Source organism: Aedes albopictus, chromosome 2 (assembly GCF_035046485.1).
Source record: "Aedes albopictus strain Foshan chromosome 2, AalbF5, whole genome shotgun sequence".
Classification (NCBI taxonomy): domain Eukaryota; kingdom Metazoa; phylum Arthropoda; class Insecta; order Diptera; family Culicidae; genus Aedes; species Aedes albopictus.
The window spans coordinates 128,397,912-128,421,662 of NC_085137.1; the positions used below are offsets into that span (position 1 = coordinate 128,397,912).

The 23,751-nt window shown below is 40.5% G+C and overlaps 1 protein-coding gene across 3 annotated transcripts in view; it reads right to left on the reverse strand.

Moving 5' to 3' along the window:
• The window catches only part of LOC109430623 (uncharacterized), a 144,015-nt gene extending 121,127 nt beyond the window's left edge, over positions 1-22,888 (reverse strand). The window contains exons 1-2 of one of the 3 annotated variants that reach the window (XM_019669287.3): positions 22,696-22,888; positions 21,839-22,080 (exon numbers count right to left, since the gene is read on the reverse strand). In XM_019669287.3, the coding sequence (XP_019524832.3) occupies positions 21,839-21,876 (38 nt within the window). In that variant the 5' untranslated portion in view covers positions 21,877-22,080; positions 22,696-22,888. Of the gene's footprint in view, positions 1-21,838; positions 22,081-22,374 lie in introns of all 3 variants that reach the window. The other 2 variants (XM_019681911.3, XM_019676067.3) reach the window with 2 other exon arrangements.
• Positions 22,889-23,751: the final 863 nt, after the last annotated feature.

Here is a 23,751-nt window from a genome sequence, read left to right on the forward strand (position 1 = left end):
TATCGCCTGCTCTGATCAATCTCCTTTCCACAGCTTTATGCAGTACATCTTATATCTCACAGAGTTATAGAAAGTTGTAAAGAACTAGCAGTGAAAATGCAGAGTAACTTATTATTTCGTGCAATCCCTGGAACTCCCATTACAATTTTATCGGAAATTTCGGTATAAAACCTAAGAGTACAAAGAAAAAAGGTACGGAAAGATTTCATTTATTTTGTTGGTCAACTAGCGTTGAAAAAAAAAATATTTTCACGGAGAACTCTAACGGGATCTTTTACCATGGATAAAACCGCCTTAGAACGTTAGGACGGAGTCTAGTTCTTTTGAAGATGATTAAGATGTTGACTGACTTTTTTGTTTTTTTTTTGTATCTTCTTATTATTTCTTCCCCTCTTCTTCTTACGCCAATTGAGGCAAAGCTTCTCAGCTTTGTATTCAACGAATATTTAAACAGTAATTTACTTAGAGCTTCCTTCATCGATAAATCATTTTCAGTTTGTATATCGTGTCGTGTGGCAAATTAACTGTTGCAATAATTATACTAAATCAGTCTAACGTTCCAACCTCTTTATTACGTTCGCTCTCATATGTGTCAATTAGCCAGCAATCAAAATTTGACCTAGCTGGGCAAAAATCAAGTCGATTATGCATAAACACATCCACCTAGTTTCGTCTCGAAACGCAGACGTGTGAACCCCCAAAATAGAGCCTTCTCCAAAAAAATCACCAAAGCGCGTCTCCGGTGTCTACCATCATCCACCCACCACCACACAAAGTGGTATAGTAGGTAATGGTGCGTTTTGTATGGATTTCATGCACCTTTCACCTTATATGATCGAACGTTGTCGTCGTCGGTATACTCTAGCAAGCAAACCAAATCGATGGATCTGGGGAGCGTTCAACGTACGGTCGACGTCAACAACAATAACAGGTTGTGCACCAGATGACTCTCCGACCGAAGACGTTTAAGTTCGTCTAGCTCTAGCAAAATATGAAGCCCCAACTTCTGCGGGGAGAGTGATCTCGGGTAGTCGATCAGTCGCTTCAGCTTCAGCGCACGGCAGATTTGGTAAAAGCGAGAAATGACCGTCGATGGTATAATAGTTGTGACCAACTTTTGGACTGTTTTATAACCGGCTGACCTAACCGGGCAGGCACACACAAGACGCGATGGCATCTGCAGAGTGGAGCGGCTTTGGTTAGACAAGTAGGTAGAGGTACTAAGTAGTCGGTCAGAGTGGCAGTATGGTAAGCGGTGACCCGGTTGGTTTGGTTGTGACTTTAGTGGGTTAGGTTTTTTTTCGATTAGATGATGTTTTGGTTATGAGTGAAAGAAAGTTGAAGCTGTTGATAGTGAGTTACGACCGTGAGAGATAGAGTTGAGTATTTTTCAGTGTGTCATATATAATTTACAACGGTTTATGGATAAATTGTCTATAGACAATGAGTCACAATGACAATGACAATGAGTACTGACAAAAATCAGAAGACAATTTTCATCGTCACTTGACACACAGAAGTTTGAAATACTGAAAAATAATCAGTAGGACAGCTCATTTTCATTTCATTCCACTCACCGGAAGAAGATGTTTACCCGAAAACATCATTTTGGCTGATTTTCACTTTCGGCTGCGCCAACAACGACGGGCCGAGAGAGTTGCATCTGTGCGGTGTGAACCGGCAGGTATCTCAACGATTTTGCTTCACAGCTTGAAACGAAAGTGTTAAGACAGCAGAAGCAATACAAAACAAACGTCACAAATTCGCACGTGTTCACTTCCTCCGCACGCAGACTACGTATAGCCAGTGTGGAAGCACCGAACCGCGGTCGATGGCCTTATGACATGGATTCCGAGTTTCGAGCATGATATGTGCCGGATTTTCATTTTCTTTTTCAACGAAAGTGAAACTTTTTTTACTGTGAATCGGTTTTCACGATTTTTGGTTTGTTTTTATCTACGAGTTCATCATCCATTGGATTCTGATGGAATCGATGAGCTTGGTGGCGCATACAAACGAAATAGTTGCCTATGCTACAATGAATTGCCATTGATCTGAAACCGTCATTTTTTTAATTTATTATTGACAATTTACACTAATAGTGCATTCGTGTTTAAAACAAATAAAAGAGGTTTACTACTTACTACTTTAAGTACTGAACACCCACGGTGGTGCAGAGATCCGAGCTGAAAGATCTCTATCCAGAGGACATTAAGATCGATACACAGCATCACAGTAATGCCCCGCCAATTATCGCATACAGTCAGGTCACACAGGTGAGGTGGTCGAGAGGTGGCGGCAGCATTACGATGAGCACCTCAACGGCGACGTTGCAAGTACCGAAGGTGGCGTAGTAACAGATCTAAGAGTATGTGCACAGGACGAAAGACTTCCGGCCCCTGACCCCCAAGAGATTTAAGAGGAGGTTGGCCGGTTGAAAAACGACAAAGCCGCTGGAGCAGATCAAGTACCAAGCGAGCTTCTAAAATACGGTGGAGAAGCACCGGTGAGAGCACTACACTGGGTCATTGCCTAGATTTGGGAGGAGGAAGTATTACCGGAGGAATGGATGGAAGGTATCGTGTGTCCCATCTACAAAAAGGGCGACAAGTTGGATTGCGGGAATTACCGCGCGATCACACTACTGAGCGCTCCCTACAAGATACTCTCTCAAATTTTATGCCGCCGTCTATCACCGATTGCAAGAGAGTTCGTGGGGCAATATCAAGCTGGATTCATGGGTGAACGCGCTACAACGGAGCAGATGTTCGCCATCCGCCAGGTGTTGCAGAAATGCCGCGAATACAACGTGCCCACACATCACTTGTTCATCGATTTCAAATCGGCGTATGATACAATCGATCGAGAACAGCTATGGCAGATTATGCACGAATACGGAATCCCGGATATACTGATACGTTTGATCAAGGCGACGATGGATCGAGTGATGTGCGTAGTTCGAGTATCAGGGACACTCTCGAGTCCCTTCGAATCTCGCAGAGGGTTACGGCAAGGTGATGGTCTTTCGTGCTTGCTGTTCAACATTGCTTTAGAGCAATGTTTCCCAAACTTTTAGAAGCTATCGCCCCCTTAGAGCTTATTTACCTATCTATAATAGAAGATGGAAACTATGCTTAGCTAAAGCCTTACTGTAGCAAAGCTAGTAGTGCCATTTAATGTATCCCAATCTGTGACACTCTCATTTTCATTTAATTGTTTGGTGAATGCGCTGATTTTCCGCGTTTGGAAAAAATATACTGAATTTTAACCATGCTTACATAAATAATGATATCGTGCTTATGCCTACTACTCAAACCGTTGTTGATTGAGCATTCATTTATCAAAATAGAACGGAATGTAAACACCTATGAGCACTCGATATTCCCAACCAGATGTTTAACCATTGTTCTTAAAGGGACTTTTCCAACAACCGAGAGTCAATGTTTGGTCACAAGTAGTCAAATAAGACGGGTAGAAAATTTGAAAACAATTACAAAAATATATGAAAAAAGTACGGTGTATTATCAAATGTAGTTGCTTTTCTCTAAATCCAAATCCAGATCCAAATCAACGAGCTTTTTTGAAATTTGAATGCTTCCTGTGTTTAAAATAAATTGTCAAATAAGTTAATATGAAGCATTCATGATTAGATTTAAGGACAAGGTATTTGGAGTCCATTGCTCAAAATTTCTAGCACCATTTTTTAAAACCGGTGAACGGATTTGGATTAAAATGCATCACGCTGTTGACAACCACTGAACAATTAGCGTGATGCATTTTCATCCAAATCCGTTCAACGGTTCTAGAAAACGGTGCTCCAGAAATTTCGAGCTATGTACTCCAAATACCTTGTCCTTAAACAGAATTCTACGCAGAATTTTTTGAATGTTTCCAAATTAACTTCCAGTAAAATTTGGAATTCTTCCGAGAAGCTTCTCTGAAATATTTTCAAACACTGTGTGCAACTTCACATAAAAACTGTGTTACGAATTTCATCAGAAAAGTGTATGCTTACGAGTTAAAGCCCAATTTTGTTCCTCATTTGAAAAAAAAAACTCTGTTCTTTTCATAATTTTGGCAAAATTAACCATGAATCACGAATGTTCGTTATAGGAGTTTAAAAATATATTTTTTTGGATTTCCAGAACAACAGAAACCCTTCAGAAACACGTGTAGCAGTCTTTTTTCTAGCAATTTTACCAATGAGTCCACATAAATACTAATAATTCTGTAAAATTAAGTCGATGTTTAAGTTAAATGGTGAAAGTATTTTATCAATAATCCTAGACAAAACTTCAACGTTACGCTTGAATGTCAGGGAATTTTTATGATTCAGTTGACATTGTCGAATTGTAGTTCAATGCTATTAATGGTTTCCAATCATTGAAAAAATCGCCCCGCTTTTTAGTATTTTCGCCCCCCAATTTTGATTTTCAAAATTTTCGCCCCCCCCCCCCCTGGACCTGATTTTCGCCCCCAAGGGGCAAGGGGGCGATTTCGCCCACTTTGGGAATCATTGCTTTAGAGGGTGTAATTAGGAGAGCGGGGATTAACACGAGTGGAACGATTTTCACGAAGTCCCTTCAGCTGCTTGGTTTCGCTGATGGTATTGATCAGTCCTGCAAAATATCTGTCTCAGTGCCTGTTTTTCAGCCGAAAATGAATGACTGCGGCGGTCGTTTTCAGTTCCTCGATGTGAGAACTGACAGAGTCCGAGAGCTCCATTCGTGAGCGACCCAACACGATCAATTCCCAATCATCCACACACTACTCATGCTGAAAGGCCATTCGTCTCAAGCGGTGGCTTGTGAGAGTGAGTGCCCTATACGTTAGCACGGGTGAAAACACTCAACTACAGAAAATTGAATGGAAATTTAGCCCTGTCAGCTCTCGCTTTCAGCACGCTGCGTGCGAGTGTGAGTACCTATTTCATTTTGCTCCCGTGTTGCTGATCGGAAAGCAACTTTGACAGGAAAACCAAAACGGAGAAAATGAAAAAAGCAAAATATCGCTATCATAAAGGCCTGTCGAAAAATTGCACCACTGGTATTGATATTATTGCTCGTAAATTTGAGAAAATCGGGAGGCTACGGTAGGTGGGTCACGTCATCAAGATGTTGGATAGCAACCCGACTAAACTGGCTCTCGAGAGTCATCCGACCGGTACAAGAAGACGTGGAGCGCAGCGAGCTAGGTGGGTCGACCAAGTGGAGGACAATCTGCGGACCCTATGTAGAGTGCGGAACTGAAGACAAACAGCCATGGACCGAGTGGAATGGAGACGGCTACTATGTACAGCAGAGGCCACCCCGGCCTTAGCCTGATCGGTAAGGTAAGTAAGGCATGCACTTACTTCTTGATAGGGTTTCGTATTAAAATATCACCAAAAATAGTATTTTCATTGTGTCGTCAATTTTAAAAGATTTTGTTAAACTGGTGTATTACGACGTGTTTTAACAAAGCTGCCAATGTCATCGATTGAACCTAATCGTGATTTGCTTAGAGTTGTGCTCTGCCGGAGACTTCTTCGGAAGAAGTGTGCAAAATTGAAAGTGAAAAATAAACAGTAGAAACTGGCATTATTGGTGATTTGGCTTATTTAGATACTGGCAGCAAGGTCGCCCTTAGTAAGTGGATGTGGTATTTTTTTCTCGTTTCAGAGAGCAAGAAAAGACGCTTAAGTGTAGACAAAAGGGCCTGGGCACACGGGGTGAATAACTGTGCCGCAACTATGGGCCATGGAGTCACATTAAACGTTGTAGCAACGTCACTCCCACCATTGACAAATTCAAATTTATGTCACGTAAACGGAACCATTAGTACGAGATCACGTAACATAAGTGTAACTCTGTTAAAAAAGTTGAAGCCTTTTCAATGCGTTTGCTGGTATAAGGGGCACTGAAATGACAAATGCGTTAGAACACTACTACCATAACATTTTTCTACATGATACCATTTTTCATTGTCGAGAAGTTAAACAAAGAATTTACAGATCTAGACTGGCAGAACGTTATTTCGCAGATTTCAATCATTTTATGACTAAATGAATAAGTTTGCGCATGTTTTTGCTTCCGATCTTCGTATCTGTGTTCTTTGCTTAAACTGGACTGCTGCCATATGGCAGGATCAGATGTTTTTTTGTTTACCAATATCAATTCGATGCCGTCTATACTAGATATACCAGCCTTGCATGCTGGAAGAAAAAGAGTCTACTTTTTCCTTCACTCTGGCTATGGAGTTCCACTTATGTTATGTAACGAGATGTCACCACTCTCTGATTCCAATAACAATAACAATGCTGCAAAGTAGGCCTGTCCGCTTTAAGAGTTGTAATACATCTCTGATGTGATACAAGCGTTAATAATGACAAGATCGGATAAGTCAATTCTATCATTTTCCAGGATTCTTTCAATGATTGACTGTGTATGTGTAGACTAGACTAGGCTAGACTAAAACATCACTAAAATTGGCATAATTTGGTCAAATGAGATACTTTCCCCGGTCTGCACAAGACGAACCCTCTTTGCTATGCTGTACAATTAAACCTCTAAATTCTTAAATAACTAAGGAGAATTGAACCGCCTTTTTAGATTTAAATTCCCCATCTTCGAAATTCTTGTCGTCATTTTGGCCTCCAGACTGCTTCCCCATACCAAATAGACACATATGCATGGTTTGAGAGACTGAAACTCCATTAAATACCCTTCCATCTAGCCGCCATCTTGGATTCCCGATCACTATCTTGGATATTGGATAAACTGAATAGTAGATTTTGTCCCTGTTGATTTGTTGAGAAGATTGGGTTTTAAAAATATGCTAAAGGTAGATGTCATTTCAGAAGCACAAATGATCAAAACGATCAAAAAACGATCAAATCTGACTATACATGTCAATGGTTGCTCCTCCGTGATTGATCTGAGCTGGTACCAATTGCACTGAGATCCAAATGAATAAGGGCTGGACACTCCACTTATTCTCAAAGTGCAATTTACAACGTTTTTAAAGTCATTTGGGAAAGGAAAGGAATGCTGGTTGTTGCTACTAAAGACCGAGAGCACCTCTGCGTCCCCACAACCAGCACGGACTGGGGTATTTGTTAGACGGAAAGGATGGGAGATCTGGGAGTCACCGTTGGGTCGGTGATGCGATCCATGGAAAGGGGATATTTATAGTGTTCTCGTAAGGTGATAGATTATGTGGTCATTACTGTGAAGGAGAAGCGGGCACAGTTCGCTTTGGTTGCATAACTTGTAGGCGTTAACATATAATCAAATTTACATGAGTTGTATATGTAGAGAAGGGAGAGAGAAAGAGAGAGAGTGAAAGTGGGTAAAAAGATACAAAGTCGGATGAAAAGGACGCGCCAGGAATTGAACCCATGACCTTCTGCATACGAATCAAAAGCGGTAGCCACTAGACCACCAAGGCCGTCATTTCAGAAGTACAAATTTAGGAAAATTGTTCCCCAAACCATAAAGGTTTTGCCCAGTTAAATTACACTACCTAGGATAAAATCGTTTGAAATTCTATGAGCTCACATGGAGGAGTTATCACTTCAAATGAGGAAGATTTTTATCACTTTAAGAGTGCTCATAGGCTAATTGCTTGTACAGAGCAATCTACTCGCGATCGTTCGATACTCAGTTTCTTGCAGTTCTCACAACAATGCGACGTTTGATAGAGTTCATCAACCTACATTCACCCTCTCCGTTTATAACCTTCGTGCCGAATTAGCTGGAAGAATTTCAAGCATTTTAATCCAATTGGATGGACAGATTAATGATCCAACTGACCGAACGAGAACAGCACCCAATTTAGCATTGTCTGCGCCAGTGTTAATCAAATTGGTTGAAAATGGCTAAATATTTCACGGTGTAAAAAAGCAATCCACAACCCAAATATCGCTCAACTGCACAGTCCCAATCTGCCTAGGATGCCTAGGTAATTGATACGTCCGCGAGATCACTATTGCGAAATTTCAGTTCAACGTACAATGTCACAGCAGAACCCGGTAAACTGAATCGCGAGTTTGGTGAACTTCGTCTTGAACCTCACAGAGAAACCCCCATCTGGTTCACAGACTGCATCGATCGGTTCCGGCCTGACTCTCCTCGGTGGCGGCGCGGCGGTGACCTCGACATCGCAAAATGCAAAAGTTACACTTTGGTACCACGATTTCGAGTCATTTCGAACGTATAGGTTGTTGGAGTCGATTTCCTTCTTGGGGTGACGTGCCGGCTGTTCAGTTCGAGTTTTCCAAACCATTATTCAATTTGACTGTGTGTATGGACTTAGAAGTTGGACGCGATCGCCCGGCAGATCGTGAGTGCGGTTTTACCAAGCATGCGGTTGCTATTCGAAGATCGAGGTGGTATAGAGTGCATTGAGGCAAATGTTCGTTGGTTCTCTTTTACGTTCTATCGAGTTTATTATTTCAAGGGTAAGTTTGCGAAGATTACCTGGAGTATTTCTAGGCAGTGTTAATGGAGATAGCTATGGAGTTTGTCGGCTTTCAGTCACGGGAAAAAGCGTTGACAATTTTATAGCACTGCCAACGTTTCGATCCACGGGTTGGATCTTCCTCAGGGATCGAAACGTTGGCAATGATATAAAATTATCAACGCTTTTTCCCGTGACCAAAAGTCGAAAAACTCCATAGCTATCAAAAATCCCAGTCGAATATTTTTTCTTAATGGAGATAGTTTGTAATGATGCGTCATAGATATTCTCCAATAAGATAAGAACCTCACATGTAACTTTTGCAGTAGTCTCACAATGTACTTCTTCAAAAATTGTCTCAATAAGAGAACATGGTCTTAGCATTAAAGAAAATTCAAGAAAATCTTATTTTTCGGTATAAGTTAAACTTTTGCTCCTTACTACTTTAAGTTGAGACTCTCGACGCTACTGCCATCACACCATGACGGCTACGACGCGACGCTATCCAAGCTGATTAATAATGTATGAGCATTTTTTTCTGCCCCAAATGTGTGTTACTCGAGTTTTGCTAGTCAGATTCATGCCAAACAACGTGCTATAGGTCCGCCGCCACCACCAACACCGGGGTGGGGGTGTTTTGTTGCAAACATGCCAAATGCTAGTTATTATGTAGCTGTAGACATAGCACCGTTTGTTCGCCGCTAGATGTGTGAGCATAAGTTAAGTTAGTTGAGCTCATAATCGTTGAGCTTGTGTTATTGATTTCGTTACTACATCATCGGTCGGTCGATCGGCGGCGACGCGATGTTTGACATATGGCTGTTTACTTCGACGGGTGTTTAACAGGAGTAACGACTCGACACTTCACCTTGGAACATTGGATCGAAACATATCGAAAACACGTGAAAGGGTTCGAATTACAAATCTTTTGCTGCTTTATTTTGTTTAATATTTGTTAAGGATATGTTGGTCATAGCTGTAAAGACCTGGGTATTCAGTATTCCCTTGCTGAGGGTGATGGGTTCGATTCCCGGTTTATTCAAGAACTTTTCCTAAAGAAAAAATTTCCTTGACTTCTTTGGACATAGAGTATCTTTGTACCTGCCACACGATACATACGTGCAAACTGTTCATTGGTAGAGGAAACTGTCTGTTAATAACTGTGGAAATGCTCATAGAACAGCAAGCTAAGAGTCAGGTTTTGTCCCAGTGGGGACGTTACGTAGCAAGAAGAATAAGAAGTAACTCAAGATGTTGTTTTCCTGAGAAATTATAACACTATGAGATAAAAACTGATGATAAAATGCAGATTATCCTATAGGGGGTAATTTAAATTTCTTCCGACTGTGTAACCATCAAATCATTCGATAATCCACCATCCATTCACGAAAATTACAATTAAAACCGTAGATCGTGCAAGCCCTCAATCACCATACTTGAAATGTATCAATTCCCACAACTCGAGATTGCATAACGAATCTCCATTCCTCATTTGACGCCGCCTATGCCTCCATCTCATGTTCGCTAACTAGCGGATAACGTGTGCAGCTTAGTCTAATCGGTTGGATTTCTGGATTATTACCACCCAATTTGTCTACCACCTCCTCGAAAGGGTCTTCACAAAAGCATAGAAAAAGCATCTCAATGGGACCACTCGTCGACGATGAGCTTGGGTAACTTCCTTATCGCTCCAAGCCCCTGAATCAACGAGACAAAAATCTTCAAAACATCATCGAGCCCCCATTCCCATGTGGGGAGGTGGATGAATCTTCATCGTCGTACCTTATAGGTACCCAAGCTACAAAGTTGCTGCTTTTGGAGGCTGTGAACAGCCAACTTCGACTTCAAAACTGAAGATGATAATAAAATGCCGCCGTCAAAATGGTGATGGTGGTGGCGGCGTTGGCAGACAACAAGCCATAACGACATGCAAGAGCAGTAGTAGCACCTGATTGCTGCTGGCTGAGGCTGACTGGCGTCGTCGGTCGTCGTCGGTTGAAGTTGCAGTCTATTGCACATCTCGCGCGTATTGGCCGGTGTGGGACCGTACCTACCACGCGCATAAACAACAAAACCCGCAGAAGCAACTCGAAAGGGTTGCATAAGGTGGCTGCCTGGCTGGCTGGCTGATTGGCTATCTGTAGAGCAAGGCTGAGAGATAGTAGTACGGCTGCTACTTATAGTCGCTTTGTGGGACAAAACTGGGGGAATTGTTTTGTGTTTCTCTATTTCTTTTCGTGATTGTGTCTTATAATCACAATAAACGTGTAAATGATGATAGTATGAGTAGTAAATTGTTTCATATTTTATTTTGAAATTTCTTTTAATTGCTGGTCGTTTTTGATTTTGTTCTACTGTAAATTGTTAAGAACGCCCAAGCAAATCCCCTTCGAAATTTGCTCTCCAACGGTTGCCTTTATCAGCCCATAATCTTTACACACTTATTAATTGTTTCAGCAAAATATTTTTTTTTTCAAAAATTCTTCCAATTCGTTTTATTTTGTTTTCATAGGGGATTTTTACGAAATTTGCACCAGAGTTACTTTGAAAATAGCTCAAGAAGCTCATTTTTCGTTTCTTGAAAACCTCCGATAACTTTCAATTCGTGGAGTGTTTTAGGAAATGCTGCTACAAAAATTTAAAATTTCCGAAAATTCATATTTTTTTCGTAGAAACGGCTGTCTCAGTCTTAATTTATTGACGATTTATTTTATTCTACCCGACGTTTCTGCCATGGGTTTTGGCCTTTTTCAAGGGAAAAATTGTATATCGTCCTTGTCCTTGTTACAATTTGCATTTGTGTTTGTCAATTTAATTCTTTTAGGAGTTCCATCGTAAATTTCTCTAGGAAGCATCCAGTTATTATTAAATCTTAATTTTCTGACACACTCCCTCCTGCGTAACGCTTTTTTGTATGGAAATCCAAAAAAAAAATGCATGGGTGCTATGGGCGTAACACTCACCCTACACGTTACGTAATTTGTGGCTCATGTCTTACATACGTAATCGGAAAGTCTCGCAGGAGCACCATGAATTTGAATGTAGGTTCCAGTGGGAATTCTTTTAGAAGTTCTACCGAGAATTCCTCTCAGAGTTCCACCGGATAATCTCCATGCAGTTCATCTGGAAATTTCTCTAGAGTGGATACGTCAATTCCTTTATGAGTTCCTTCCGGAATTGTTTTAGAAGTTCCACCGCAAATTCCCGCAAAAGCATCTGGAATTTCTCTATGAGATCTACAGGAAGATTTTGTAAAGGAACTCCACCGGAATCTTTTCTGAAAGTTTCACTAGGAGTTTTTCTAGAAATCGTACAGAATATTAATTTTCTTGGGATTTCCTCTGGGACTTTCTCCAAGAGTTACACCGGGAATTTCTTCAGAAGTACAAATGGAGATTCCTCTAGTAGCTCCAATCTGATTTCTCTAAGATTTTCACCGTGAACTCTTTTAGTTTACCAATGAATTCTTCTAGTAGCTTAACCAGAAAGTGTTCTACGATTTACACTGTGCTTACATGAAGATGCTGCGAAACACAGATGCTTCGTGAATTCCTCCAGGAGATCCTCCGGGAATTTATTTGGGGCTTCCACTGCGAATTTCTGCAGGGAGTTCCATCTGAAATTCCTATAGAATTTACAGTAGATATACACGAACGGTTTCACTGAGAAATCCTCCACATGGAATTCTCCTAGGACGTTCACCGATTTTTTTTACTAGGCTTTTCATCGGAAAACCCCCCAAGATTTCCTGCAGGAAATCTTCAAGGTGTTTCACCGGGAAACCCCTTAAGAACTTTCCTGTAAGAGCTCCACCGGAAATTAGCTCTACCGCAATTTTTTGTTTTTTTTTCAAATTAAAAAAAAACACACACACACAAACATGAAATAGGTCGATTAGGAAATTCTCATGGACTTCCACAGGAATCATCCTAGGAGTTTCACCGTTTTTATTAGGAATGTTTCTAGCAGAAATTTCTTCTGTAGATTTCCAGAATTTTATTCAGTAGTTTCTCTGAAAATTTCTACGGGCGATCGTCCGAAAATTTCTTTAAGAGTTTTCCCGGATTTTTTCTTCATTATTTTCCAGCAGTTTCGAAAGAGACCGATCTCATATTTCTCCGAAATACACTTAGAAGAATTCTCCGCGAAGATTTCAGATGATTTATCGGTGAATCCCTCTGGGAGGGATTTCTGGTTTGACTCATGCAGGTATTCCCAGTGAAACTTCTGGAGAAATTTCTGGTACAGCTCCTACAGAAATTCTCAGTATAACTTTTGTAGCTTTCCTGGAGAATTTCAGATTTTTTAGTACATCCTGCATTTTTCCTAGTGCGAAGTTAAACTCTGGTCGATTCTTTGATCACCAAGAACTAGATCGATGGATGAGTTTCTCACATTTTGCACCACAAGCAAGAAATACTTATATCAGGTCAGCTGCCAAATGTCTATTTATGTTGCAAAATCAAAATATATGTGTCTCTGGTGACCACACAGGTGGACCATAATGATCATTCGTTTATTATTCTTTGAAAACCATCAAAGCCAGCACATATCAAAAAGATACGAAGCTAATTGTCGTTACCCAACTGAGCCGTTTCCCGGGGGATCCCTGTAACCGGTCTCGCATTGACCAGATCCCTTCAAAAATGAGCCTAAACAATATGTTTCTCACTCCAGAGAAGTGTGCAAAGTTTTGCAAAAAAAAATGTATAGAGTGAATAACATTTGTGGGTTTCAGGCACATAGTAATGAAGAAAACTAACTTTTCAGATGTTCCGGATTCCCGGAACCGTATCTAAAAAAATAGTCAATATTAAGCTTAAATAAATATCCTTAACAAAATTTAAACATTTGTCCTGTTCAACGAAGTAGATTGAACATTGTTGAAGTTGCTGCATCTTGCTCTTACCCATTTTTAGGTAAGAATAGATACCCGGGTAGAGGAAAAGAGCTCAATTATAGCATATTTTGATATTGAGATCAAAACGTGATATTGGCTTGATTGATATAAGAGATAAAAGATCTAAAAATAATATCTAAAATTTACTCCCGGAACATCATCATCAGATCATATTTAGATCTTGTAAAATCTAACCAATAGCAGCGAGCTATTCGATTGATCTTGAAACATCAAATTTTGATCTTGTCCAAATGTTCCAGGAACATTTTTTAGATATTATTTTCAGATCTTTTATCTCTTATATCAATCAAACCAATATCATGTTTTGATCGTTAGTACTTCATCTCTACCCGGGTAAGTGCAATGCTCAGCCTACTTCATTGAACAGAACTATTATTTAATATTAATTTTGTTTCTTTGTCTAAACAAGTCAGAAAAATAATCGATTCTTAATTGTTTATCAAGTCGACAACACTGATAGCCCCGCATGTTCATCAGGCCGAATATGTGGAGAACTCGAACAAAGTCATTCCCATTCATCTTCTGTAATCTAAATGTAAGCTGAAATTCTGTCAAAAGAAAGTTCACCCACTGAGACTTCAATATGAAGCAATGATGGAATCCAAGTAACCAAAAGTTCTGCTTGCCATGATAAAATACTGCTTCAAGTAAAAAGAATCGCCTACCGTATTCGAAACGGTAGGCGCTGCGTGAGAATCTTGCACTTCACCTCAACACCACAAATATGATGTACCCAGTTAACACACGATCGCAAATGATGTTGAATATGATGCAAAAGTCGAGGCGATATACGCACACTTTACACGCGGTTAAATGGAAGCATGTACTCATATGGCCTCCACTTCAGCATCCTATTCAACATCATATAAGACTTTGTGTTAGCTGGGTAGTGAGTTCCTATGAGGATTGTTTCAGGAGTTCCAGCAAGATTCGGAATTTATAGAGGAATGGGGTTCAACCATGAGATCCTCTTGAAATTCCTCCCAGTGTTGCTTTCGAGGTTCACCAAAATTTTCCCTCTGAAATTTCTCTAGAAGTTGTTACCTGGTTTTCTTCAGAATTTTCTGCTGAAATACATCTAAGATTATTTTCGAATTTATTTCATAAAAGTTTATTCCGACTTTTCTCCAGAAGTTTATTCTGGGGCTCCTCCCGAAATTCTTCCTGTGATTCCTCGAAGTGTTTTCTTCTTCTAAGATTTCATCAGGAGTTCCTTCTGGGATTTCTGCAGGAGTTCTATTTGGTAATAGTGCAGGAGTTTCTGCTGTAACTTCAAACTTGAATTCATCCAAGAACTTTTTCTGAATTCTTTCTAACTGTCTTTAGATTTTTTTAGGGTATCTCGCTACGTTTCCTTCAAGAATTTATTCAAGGTATCCTCCAGGATTTGCGTTTGAAAAACTTCCTCACGAGCACCTTCAGAAAATCTTCAGGAGACTTTTCGACGAATATTTCCGTACTTCTTTCTGGGAATGATCCAAGGGTTCCTTCTAAAAATCCTCCTGGAGTAGCTTTTGCTAATTCTTCAATTCAAATTCTTCTGAAAATCTTTCATTTATTGGTTCTGGTAGCCCCCAGGAATTATTTCTGGTAATCCTCCAGAAGCTCCATTTAAAAATGTGGAAATCCTTCAGAAGTTTCTGAGTTTCTTCTGGAAATCCTCCAGAACTGTCTTCTGGGAATCTTGCACAAGTTTGTTCCAGAATTCCTTCGGGAGTTCCTAGAACAAACATCAGGATCCCAAACTAAACCCACGCAGAAATTTCTAAAGGTTTTCTGGAGAAATTCCAATTAAGGAATAAGGAGAAGTGCAAGGTGGAATTTTTGAAAACATTTAGATGGCATTTCTTGAATAAGCGACAAACAGACAGAAGTTATTGGAATCTTCAAAAGAAGTTTCTGGCAGATTGCCTGGACGGAATTTCTGGTGTAATCTAAGAAAGAACATTCTGAGGGAATCTTCAGAAATATTAAAAAAAAAATGATATCAGGCACACCGAAATATTTTTGGATTTTCAGGCATTCGTTTTCTGGCTTACACGGATACTTTCTTCTCGCGCTAGTTGTTGGCATGAATTGATTTGAATTGAACAAATAACTCATCTTTCTGAAAAGAACTGGAAACATCCATCTTCTGGACAAGAATTTAAATATTTCGTCAGTTATATGAAATGGTTTATGGTTCACTCTGATTAGATTTTACTTTTCACACATTTTAAGTGGAAATTTAGATTCAGTTGTCAGATTTATTCGATCGATTTGTAGAACGAACGCCGACTATTTCCCACTCTTTGACAGCAACTGATTGACAGCTGAGCTCATCCATTACAAAAACCTTCAAGGGGTTCAATATGCAAATCGTTCCCATAAAAAACTTTTAATTTAGTTTTCAAACAAACGACAAATGTGAGTTCTCCCTTCAGAAGTGAAGTAAAGCGTGGGTCCCGAGATGAACTAGCCTTGGGTTGAAAATATCGTTAATACAGATAATGTTTTATTTTTTGTTTTTATCAACGTGTATTTTAACCTTTTGCTAATTCTACACTTAAGATAAAAAAAAAACAAAAAGTACATTTAAATTCAAAGCATTTTAAAGGGCTTGCAGAAGCTACAGTATTGTAGCAGATATACACAGGCTCTTGTTTGCGGCTTCATGCCATTTCGAACAAAAGCCTCTCGTATTGTTGTTTTTCAGGACTCGAGATATCCTTAGACTTCAAGTTAAGTCAGAAGATCACAAATTTATTACATATCAAAATTATAGATATTTTCATTAAAGGGCGAACACGAAATTATTGCGACACATTCAACAGGGCATAACTTTTTTACCATTGGGTAAAAATCAACCAAATTTTGTGTATTGTTTACATGCTGTCAAACTCGATGCCGTGTTTTTCGATTCAACGAAAATGGAAGTGAACCAACGCGAGTCGAGAGAACAAATTCTTTCCAATCACCTGGAATTTCCTGACCTGTCAAACCGACAGTTGAGAAAAATGTTGAACATTCACCATTCAACCGTCTCCAGAGTTTTTTTTATCTGTATTAACGAGATTTTTAGCCCTAGGCTAGTTCATCTCGGGACCCACGCTTTACTTCCCTTCCGAAGGAAGAACTCGCATTTTGCGAGTATGTCGGGAGTGGTTGAAGCGGTTCCAGGAGCGGTTGACGTTGGACCACGGCAAAGGAGCTTTAAGAAAACCGAGACCGGAAAACAAAAAGACGGAGGGAAAGGTGAAGCGGATGATTAAAGCAAATCTCAACGTCTCAAGCCGTGATTTGGCTAAAAAGATCGGCATGTCGCAGAGTTACGTTCAGAATTCAAAGATGAGAGATGGACTACATACATACAGGGTACAGAACTTCTCAAATCGCGATGAGCGGCAACAATCGACGGCTAAAACTCGGGCACGGAAGCTCTACGAGAAGATGCTGACAAAATATGGCTGCTGTGTGGTGGACGACGAAACGCATATAAAAGCCGATTTAAGCATATTCCGGGGTAGGAGTTTTTCACTGACAGTAGCAAGTTCTATGTGGACGACAAATTTAAGAAAAGGAAAATGTCAAAGTTTTTTTTTTATTCTTAATCACTTAACCTAATTTACAGCTCTATTGTCCACTGGGGCACTACGTGAGCAATTTCAATTGACAGCTGCACTTACATTTTGAACAGAGCCTAGATTTTTTTTTCTGTTCGGATGAGCCACTGCGACCAGTATTTTGATCTTTTGAGGCAATGGAGCATCGATTTCTGTACAGATCTTGTTTTGTTATCTCAGAGGTTCGAGAAATCGAATGTGATGAAAAAGTACCGTTTTCACAGGGAAATAAATCCCAGCGAAAGTACGCCCTTAATCACACATAATTGATTCTATTTCTGAGAAAAACAAAACGGTAGAACTGTTATTTGTCCATGCATCGGAACTCTGGCTTCATCCGAGTCTTGCTCCTAGTTTAGTCCCAGGACAACATTGAAAAACCCGGGGCTTTAGGCTAGTTGCAAAACGCTGTCAAATTATAGAATATGTTCGGTAATAAGAATTCACGTGAGTCCTTGGATCACCAGTACTTATCAGTCCTTAGTAGGTTATTACGCAATTAGATACGCAAAGCATGTTTGTTTTCCTTACATCAAGTGTAGTCTCGGCGAGGATAAACCGAGTCATTAACTATCCGTAAGGCAAAATAAATGCAATTTTAGAAACTGTCACTAATAACAAGGGCTTTGTACCATGAATCCTTATTACCAAAACGCATTACCTAATCAGCTGGATGTCACCAGGGTTCAGTTTGGTAGATCTTACTCCGTAACGCAACCCAAAAGGGAGATCTACCCACGTTACGGGCTCCGTTAAAGATCGAGCATGTTTTAAACCCCCTCAACCATTCATCCCTCAGCACGGGTCGCCTGACACCTTGGATTGGGGTTTCCTGTTTAGTGGACTCTTACCACCGGAACAGGCGGTCCGTAGTGTTATTCTTAGCCAATTGAAACAACCGCTACCGACACTACACAGCTATCTAGGCTGATCGAGAAAAGAAGTTAATATTGATGATCAACTTCATACGGGCTCGAACAGCTTAGATTCTATTCTACTTTATCGAACTTGTTTGCGTTTCTGCTGCTTTCACTTTTTCTACTTTATACCTAGTAGAATGATGAGCACAAGGATGATGATGGATGGCCGTTGTTCCTTTCCAGTCCGATTGGGGGTTCATTATGAGTAGCAGTTCGCCGATGTCCAGGTATCCGGGTCCGTTTAAGCCATGGGGCTCTGAAGAGGGTCAGTGTCAGTTGCTCTCGGAGGAAAAGCAACTGACGAAAAATTGCAAGTGCCGGGGCTGGGAATCAAACCCATGACCATCCGCATATGAAGCGAACGTGTGACCAACTACGCCACGGGCCCCGGCTAATGTAAAAGTTCACCTCCAAATATTTCATTTGGCAGATAATCTGCTCTTGTGGACTGAAGAGTGGGCATTTCGTGACAAAGGACACAGTAAATGGCGAGATCTACAAATCTGAGTGCCTCGAGAAGTGCTTTTTGCCGTTCTTGCAGCAGTACGACTAAGCTCCGCTATTTCGGCCAGATTTGGTATAATGCCACTATTCTAAAAGTGTCCTGGAGTGGTATGAGGCCAATTCTGTCCATTTTGATCCAAAGGACATGAATCCGCCAAACTGTCCGGAGCTGCGCCCGGTGGAGCAGTACTGGGCAATAATGAAACGGGAACTTCGGAAGAGCAAGAAGACAGTCAAAGACGAGAAGGACATGATAAGAAAATGAAAAAAAAAGAAACTGAGAAACTGGTACCGGATGACACTGTAAAGACTTTGATGGAGGGCATCAAGCGAAAATGCGTTGAATTTTTTCTTTTGACGTTTGAAGTAAATATATGTATAAAACTATCCTAAAATTTTGGTTTCATTCTAAACATTATAAGAAAGTTGACATGACATTTTCGGTGTCGCACTAATTTCGTGTTCGCCCTTTTGGTAGTAAGCATTTTTTGTTATTGACTATTTATTATGGGGAAATTTAGCCTGAGGCTGGTTTATCGTTAGTGAGCATCACTGGAGGAATATTTGGTTTTTTTTTGGAATGCATTATATAGACATATTCTTTTGATTTTTTGAAACTTTCTGGTCGTAAATAAAAAAAGTTTTAGGTAAATCTTTGGAAAATTTTCTTGAATAATTACCGGCCCAGATGCATAAGAGTGTAAGGGAATTTTTTTATTGAATTTGGATAGAGTATATAAAAAATTTCTTGAGTTTTTTTAAAGGTTATTTTTGCAAAGTTTAGAAAAAAATACGAAATATCGAAAAAAAAATCAACTGATTTTGAATTTTCTCACACTTTGAAAGAGAAAGCCTCGTTTTTTGTATGCTTCAAATCCTCTTAATTGTTTTAAGGAATTTCTAAAACAGAAAAAAAGAGAAACGGGCAACGTCTTTAGCAAGCGGTTGTACAGACTAAACGCAAGTGAATACTAAAGAACGGACACATAAAGCATATACCAGTAGGTAAGGAGAAGAAACATTTGTTGCGAAATGTCCCCTGTTTCCGTTTCCAGCCACTACTCTATAACATGGTGAGATTAGATGTTTGGTGACTCCAACCGTATGCCCAAAAGACATTACACAAAAAATAATTTCGTAAGAATTTCAAAACCTAAAAAACATCAAAACAATCGAAGCTCTTTTAGATTTTTGAGGAGACTTCATGGCGTGTATGTTGAGGGACAATTGATGGAACTTTGCAAAATTTCTAGAGAGATTTTAAAAGAATTGATGGGGAACTTCACCAGCTACTTCTGATTGGGTGAATAATTTTGATAAAATCCAGAGACGATCACTTAAGATGTTTTAGTTGATCTAATTTCGTATTTCCGGGATATTTTATTCATTTGTATTGGAATTGCTGAAATATAAAAATATGGATCGGCAGGGGGTCTCCAGTTAGCCTAGTGGTTAAACCTCCTCTCCTCTACTTGGCGTAACATCCTCACTGGGACAAAGCCTGCTTCTCAGCTTAGTGTTCTATGAGCACTTCCACAGTTATTAACTGAGAGCTTCCTCTGCCAATGACCATTTTGCATGTGTATTTCGTGTGGCAGGCACGAAAATACTCTATGCCCAAGGAAGTCAAGGAAATTTCCTTTACGAAAAGATCCTGGACCGACCGGGAATCGAACCCGTCACCCTCAGCATGGTCATGCTGAATACCCGTGCGTTTACCGCCTCGGCTATATGGGCCCTCAGTGGTTAAACCTACGGATCGTCAATCCGGAGACGGCGGGTTCGATTCCCGTTCCGGTCGGGATATTTTCTCTACTCCCTGGGCATAGTGCATCATTGTACTTGCCTCACAATATACAAATTCTTGCAATGGCAGGCAAAGAAAGCCCTTCAATTAATAACTGTGGAAGTGCTCGAAGAACACTAAGTAGAAACGAGACAGGCCAAGTCCCAGTGGGGACGTAGAGCCATAAAGAAGAAGAAGAAGGATCAGCACTGGTAGCTACAAAGTATGGGCAATCAAAATGGGCTATTGGTTGTCAATCAAGTTGAGAAGTCCAGAGAACAAAATATCCTAATATTATGTTTAAAATTTGTTCCAGGAATATCTGAAAATGGCTTTTGTTGAGCTTTCCAAGAACAAATTCATTATTTGAGGATACAATAATTAACTCATTTAGACAAGATAAGATGATATTTCAGTGCTTATATTTAGATACCTTCATTAAAATCCATTATCGTGTATTTTCGAGCTTTTTTATACTACTCGGAAGCCGGCCGTTGTGACAGTCATGACACATTCACTCATGTGTCTCTTCTAAGGACATTGAAAACTTTTTCTTGTAAACAATCCATAGAGAACTTCTCAAATGCATCCCACATAGTGCTCGGTTCCAAGTAGGGAGTCTCTCTTACAGACAAGGAAATACTTCTGAATTTCCATCTAATCGAACAACCTGCAGTAGTAGTTCTTACTGAAATTCATAATACTCCGGAGAGTTCCTCAAAAGTGTCTGGGAAACTTTTAGACAGCATTCTTGAAACTACCTTTGGGGATGGGATTTTGAGCACGTTTTATAACAAACTTGAGCGAGGCATTACAAAGGAACTCTTGGGAAAATTTCTGATGATATAAACACAATTTCACCGAAATTGTTTTAGAATTTCTTGAGGCATTTGGAATTCAGTCGGTCAAAAGAAATTTGAACAATAACCCATAATTTTTAGAAGTTTTTTTCCATTGAAACTGCTCGGCAATTTTCGTTTCAAGTTCAGTTGAGAACATCTGACCCTTTTAAATCACTTCGTTTATATTTCTGAGTGCTCCATAAAACCACCTGTAGTACTGCTGCGGAATTTGCTTCATGCTTCTCGCTTGTGAATTATTAAGAAATGTTTGCTGAAATTGTTTTCATCTTCAATTTTGCCAGAATTACCGAACACTTCACCGTGGCGAATAACACAGCGACACAAACATAAGCTAAAAATAGTTAGTCTTAGAGGCAAAATTATGTGCCTTTGAATGATTTTGGACTGCTGAATCTGAATCCAAGCTCAGATTTGCTTTATCACGTCATATGAATAGTAAGCTACAATGGAAACTTCTAGTAATTTGTTTCTCTCTACGTTAAAATTAAATGAAAAGTAATTGACAATTGCAGCAATGCTCTTACAATTACAAATGTCAGAATGCATTTAAATGAATTTGTCATGCTCAGAATAAACCGATAACAATCGCAATTGATTTCCCTGTTCTGCTCCCGCAGACAGAGCCCATATGAGTGTTCGTTCATGTTCAATAATGTTAAACTCGCCCATCGTCGTTGTACATTTTGAAAACGCCCGATAACAGATAAATCCGCTCAAACCAGTCTTTCGTGTTGCGTACGCGAACGACACATCGCATCTGTCCCGGTAAACTTCCTCTATCCGTGCCGTGCAGCAGCGCTTACCTTAGACTAAGCAGCTTTGCGTTCCTCCACTTCGTCATCTTGAACCGCGACTGTCGGGGTCCTCCTGTGCTTCTCTCGCTCTTCACAAATGCACTTCTCGTTTCCGTCCTTCCGAATTGCACTTTTGCTTTTTGAATCAATCACCGCGCTCTGCTGGCAAATCACTTCAATTGATGGTTTCACTTCCTTCCTCACTAATAAATTCAATTAATCACTTTCTCCTCTCAGCGAAAAAATAAATCCTACAAATTGGAAAACTGAAGAATTAATTTCCCTGCTGGCCGAAACACACAATGGGATCCGATTGTCTTCGGACTATGGTCACTGTTCACCGAGTAGACACAATAGGGCAATAGAGGAAACTGCTTCTTCGGCTCTTCTCGCGAACACTGGCTCTTTGGACCTCTTAAAGTTACCAATCCGGGTCATAAATCAACCACACAAGAAGATCATCATCCAAAACACGCTTTTTCGCTTCACACTTGTCTTCTTCTTCGCTTACGCCCACTCACTCGCGACCAGGGGCTTTGTCTCACCGCGGCTTAGGTCATAATTTTGCGCATAAATATCAAGCAACTTTTGCCACCATCATCCCACGAAAGACCGCCCGACGACCTGTTCCGAGAGATCTACACCGGAATCCACACGACGCCACTAATCGCGACTAACTGAACGGAAAAATTGGCCCAACGGTCGGTTTTCCCTGCGGGTGTCTTCTTCTCCGAATGCCTCTTCTTGATCCAGCCGAAAATGCACACACTCTCACAGATCTTCCCCAATCTGGCGCGGTCCACGCTCTGTGGGGCTGTGTGTACAAATTCGGACTCGGCTCTTCACTCCCCCAACGCAAAACTCACAACGAACGAAAAGAGCGGTGATCCTCCGAGAAGATCCACAACTGGGGGGTAGGTGGGTGGATGGCGATCGCCAATGATCGCCACTGCTAAGTGGTGGAATTCGCGTGCTCACGCTGCGACGTCTCCTGTGCGACTGATCTCCGGCCGAGCACTTCTTGGGAGCTTTAACGAAATCAAAAGTTCACCACTTGCGCGCGGCGGCGACTAAAGTAAAAACCAAACAGCAGCCAACAACCAGCCAGTCAGTCAAGCATCGCGCGCGCGCTAAACTCCCTTTGAGGAGCGAGAGAAAGAGCGAGGAGCGCGCTGACGGCCGCTGCGCGTGAGATTCGCGCGTGCGAAAATCACATCACGCGGAGCGGCAATAAGTGCTCGCGAGACTTGGTGAACGTGAGGCGACGAACCTCCGGCAAACGGGAGAGTGAATCATCTGCCGTCAGGATAGTGTTGAACGGCTGGACAAAATTCAAAGCCAAATGATTACTGGGAATGTTTCTAACAATTCTGATTTATGCAGAACAAATATTTTATTCGTTAAGCCAGCGAGTAAACGATCGATAAATTGGCAAAGTTACCCCTTTTTTTACTTAACCGTTTATTTGGAAGGCTCGGGCGCCACATGGGCATAACTGAGCCGAAATCATTTATACATATTTTACATTAATTTTACATTTAACATTTTTTCTGCCTTTAATACTATGTTAGTTTGGGAAGCCAAAGTACTCGCGGCTGTTTCGAGGTTAGGGATTACAAAAATTAAAATGGGAAAGGAGGGATTTAGGGGACTTAAACTAAATTATTTGCTATCTTATATTAAAAACATTGATGGGAAAAAATGTCTTGATCTGTAACGGAACCAAAAAAAAAAAAGGGGATTTACGGTAGACAACGACAAGAAGAGAACCAACGAAAGGGGGCACGACATGTTCGATATCCTGTTAAGCCACGCCCCAGACAGAGATTCCCAAGTGACACCGAAAACATAATCCGAAATAGCAAAATATGTACTTTGTCCTAGAGCAGTTATTATGAAGTTTCGCGAAACATATTATGTCA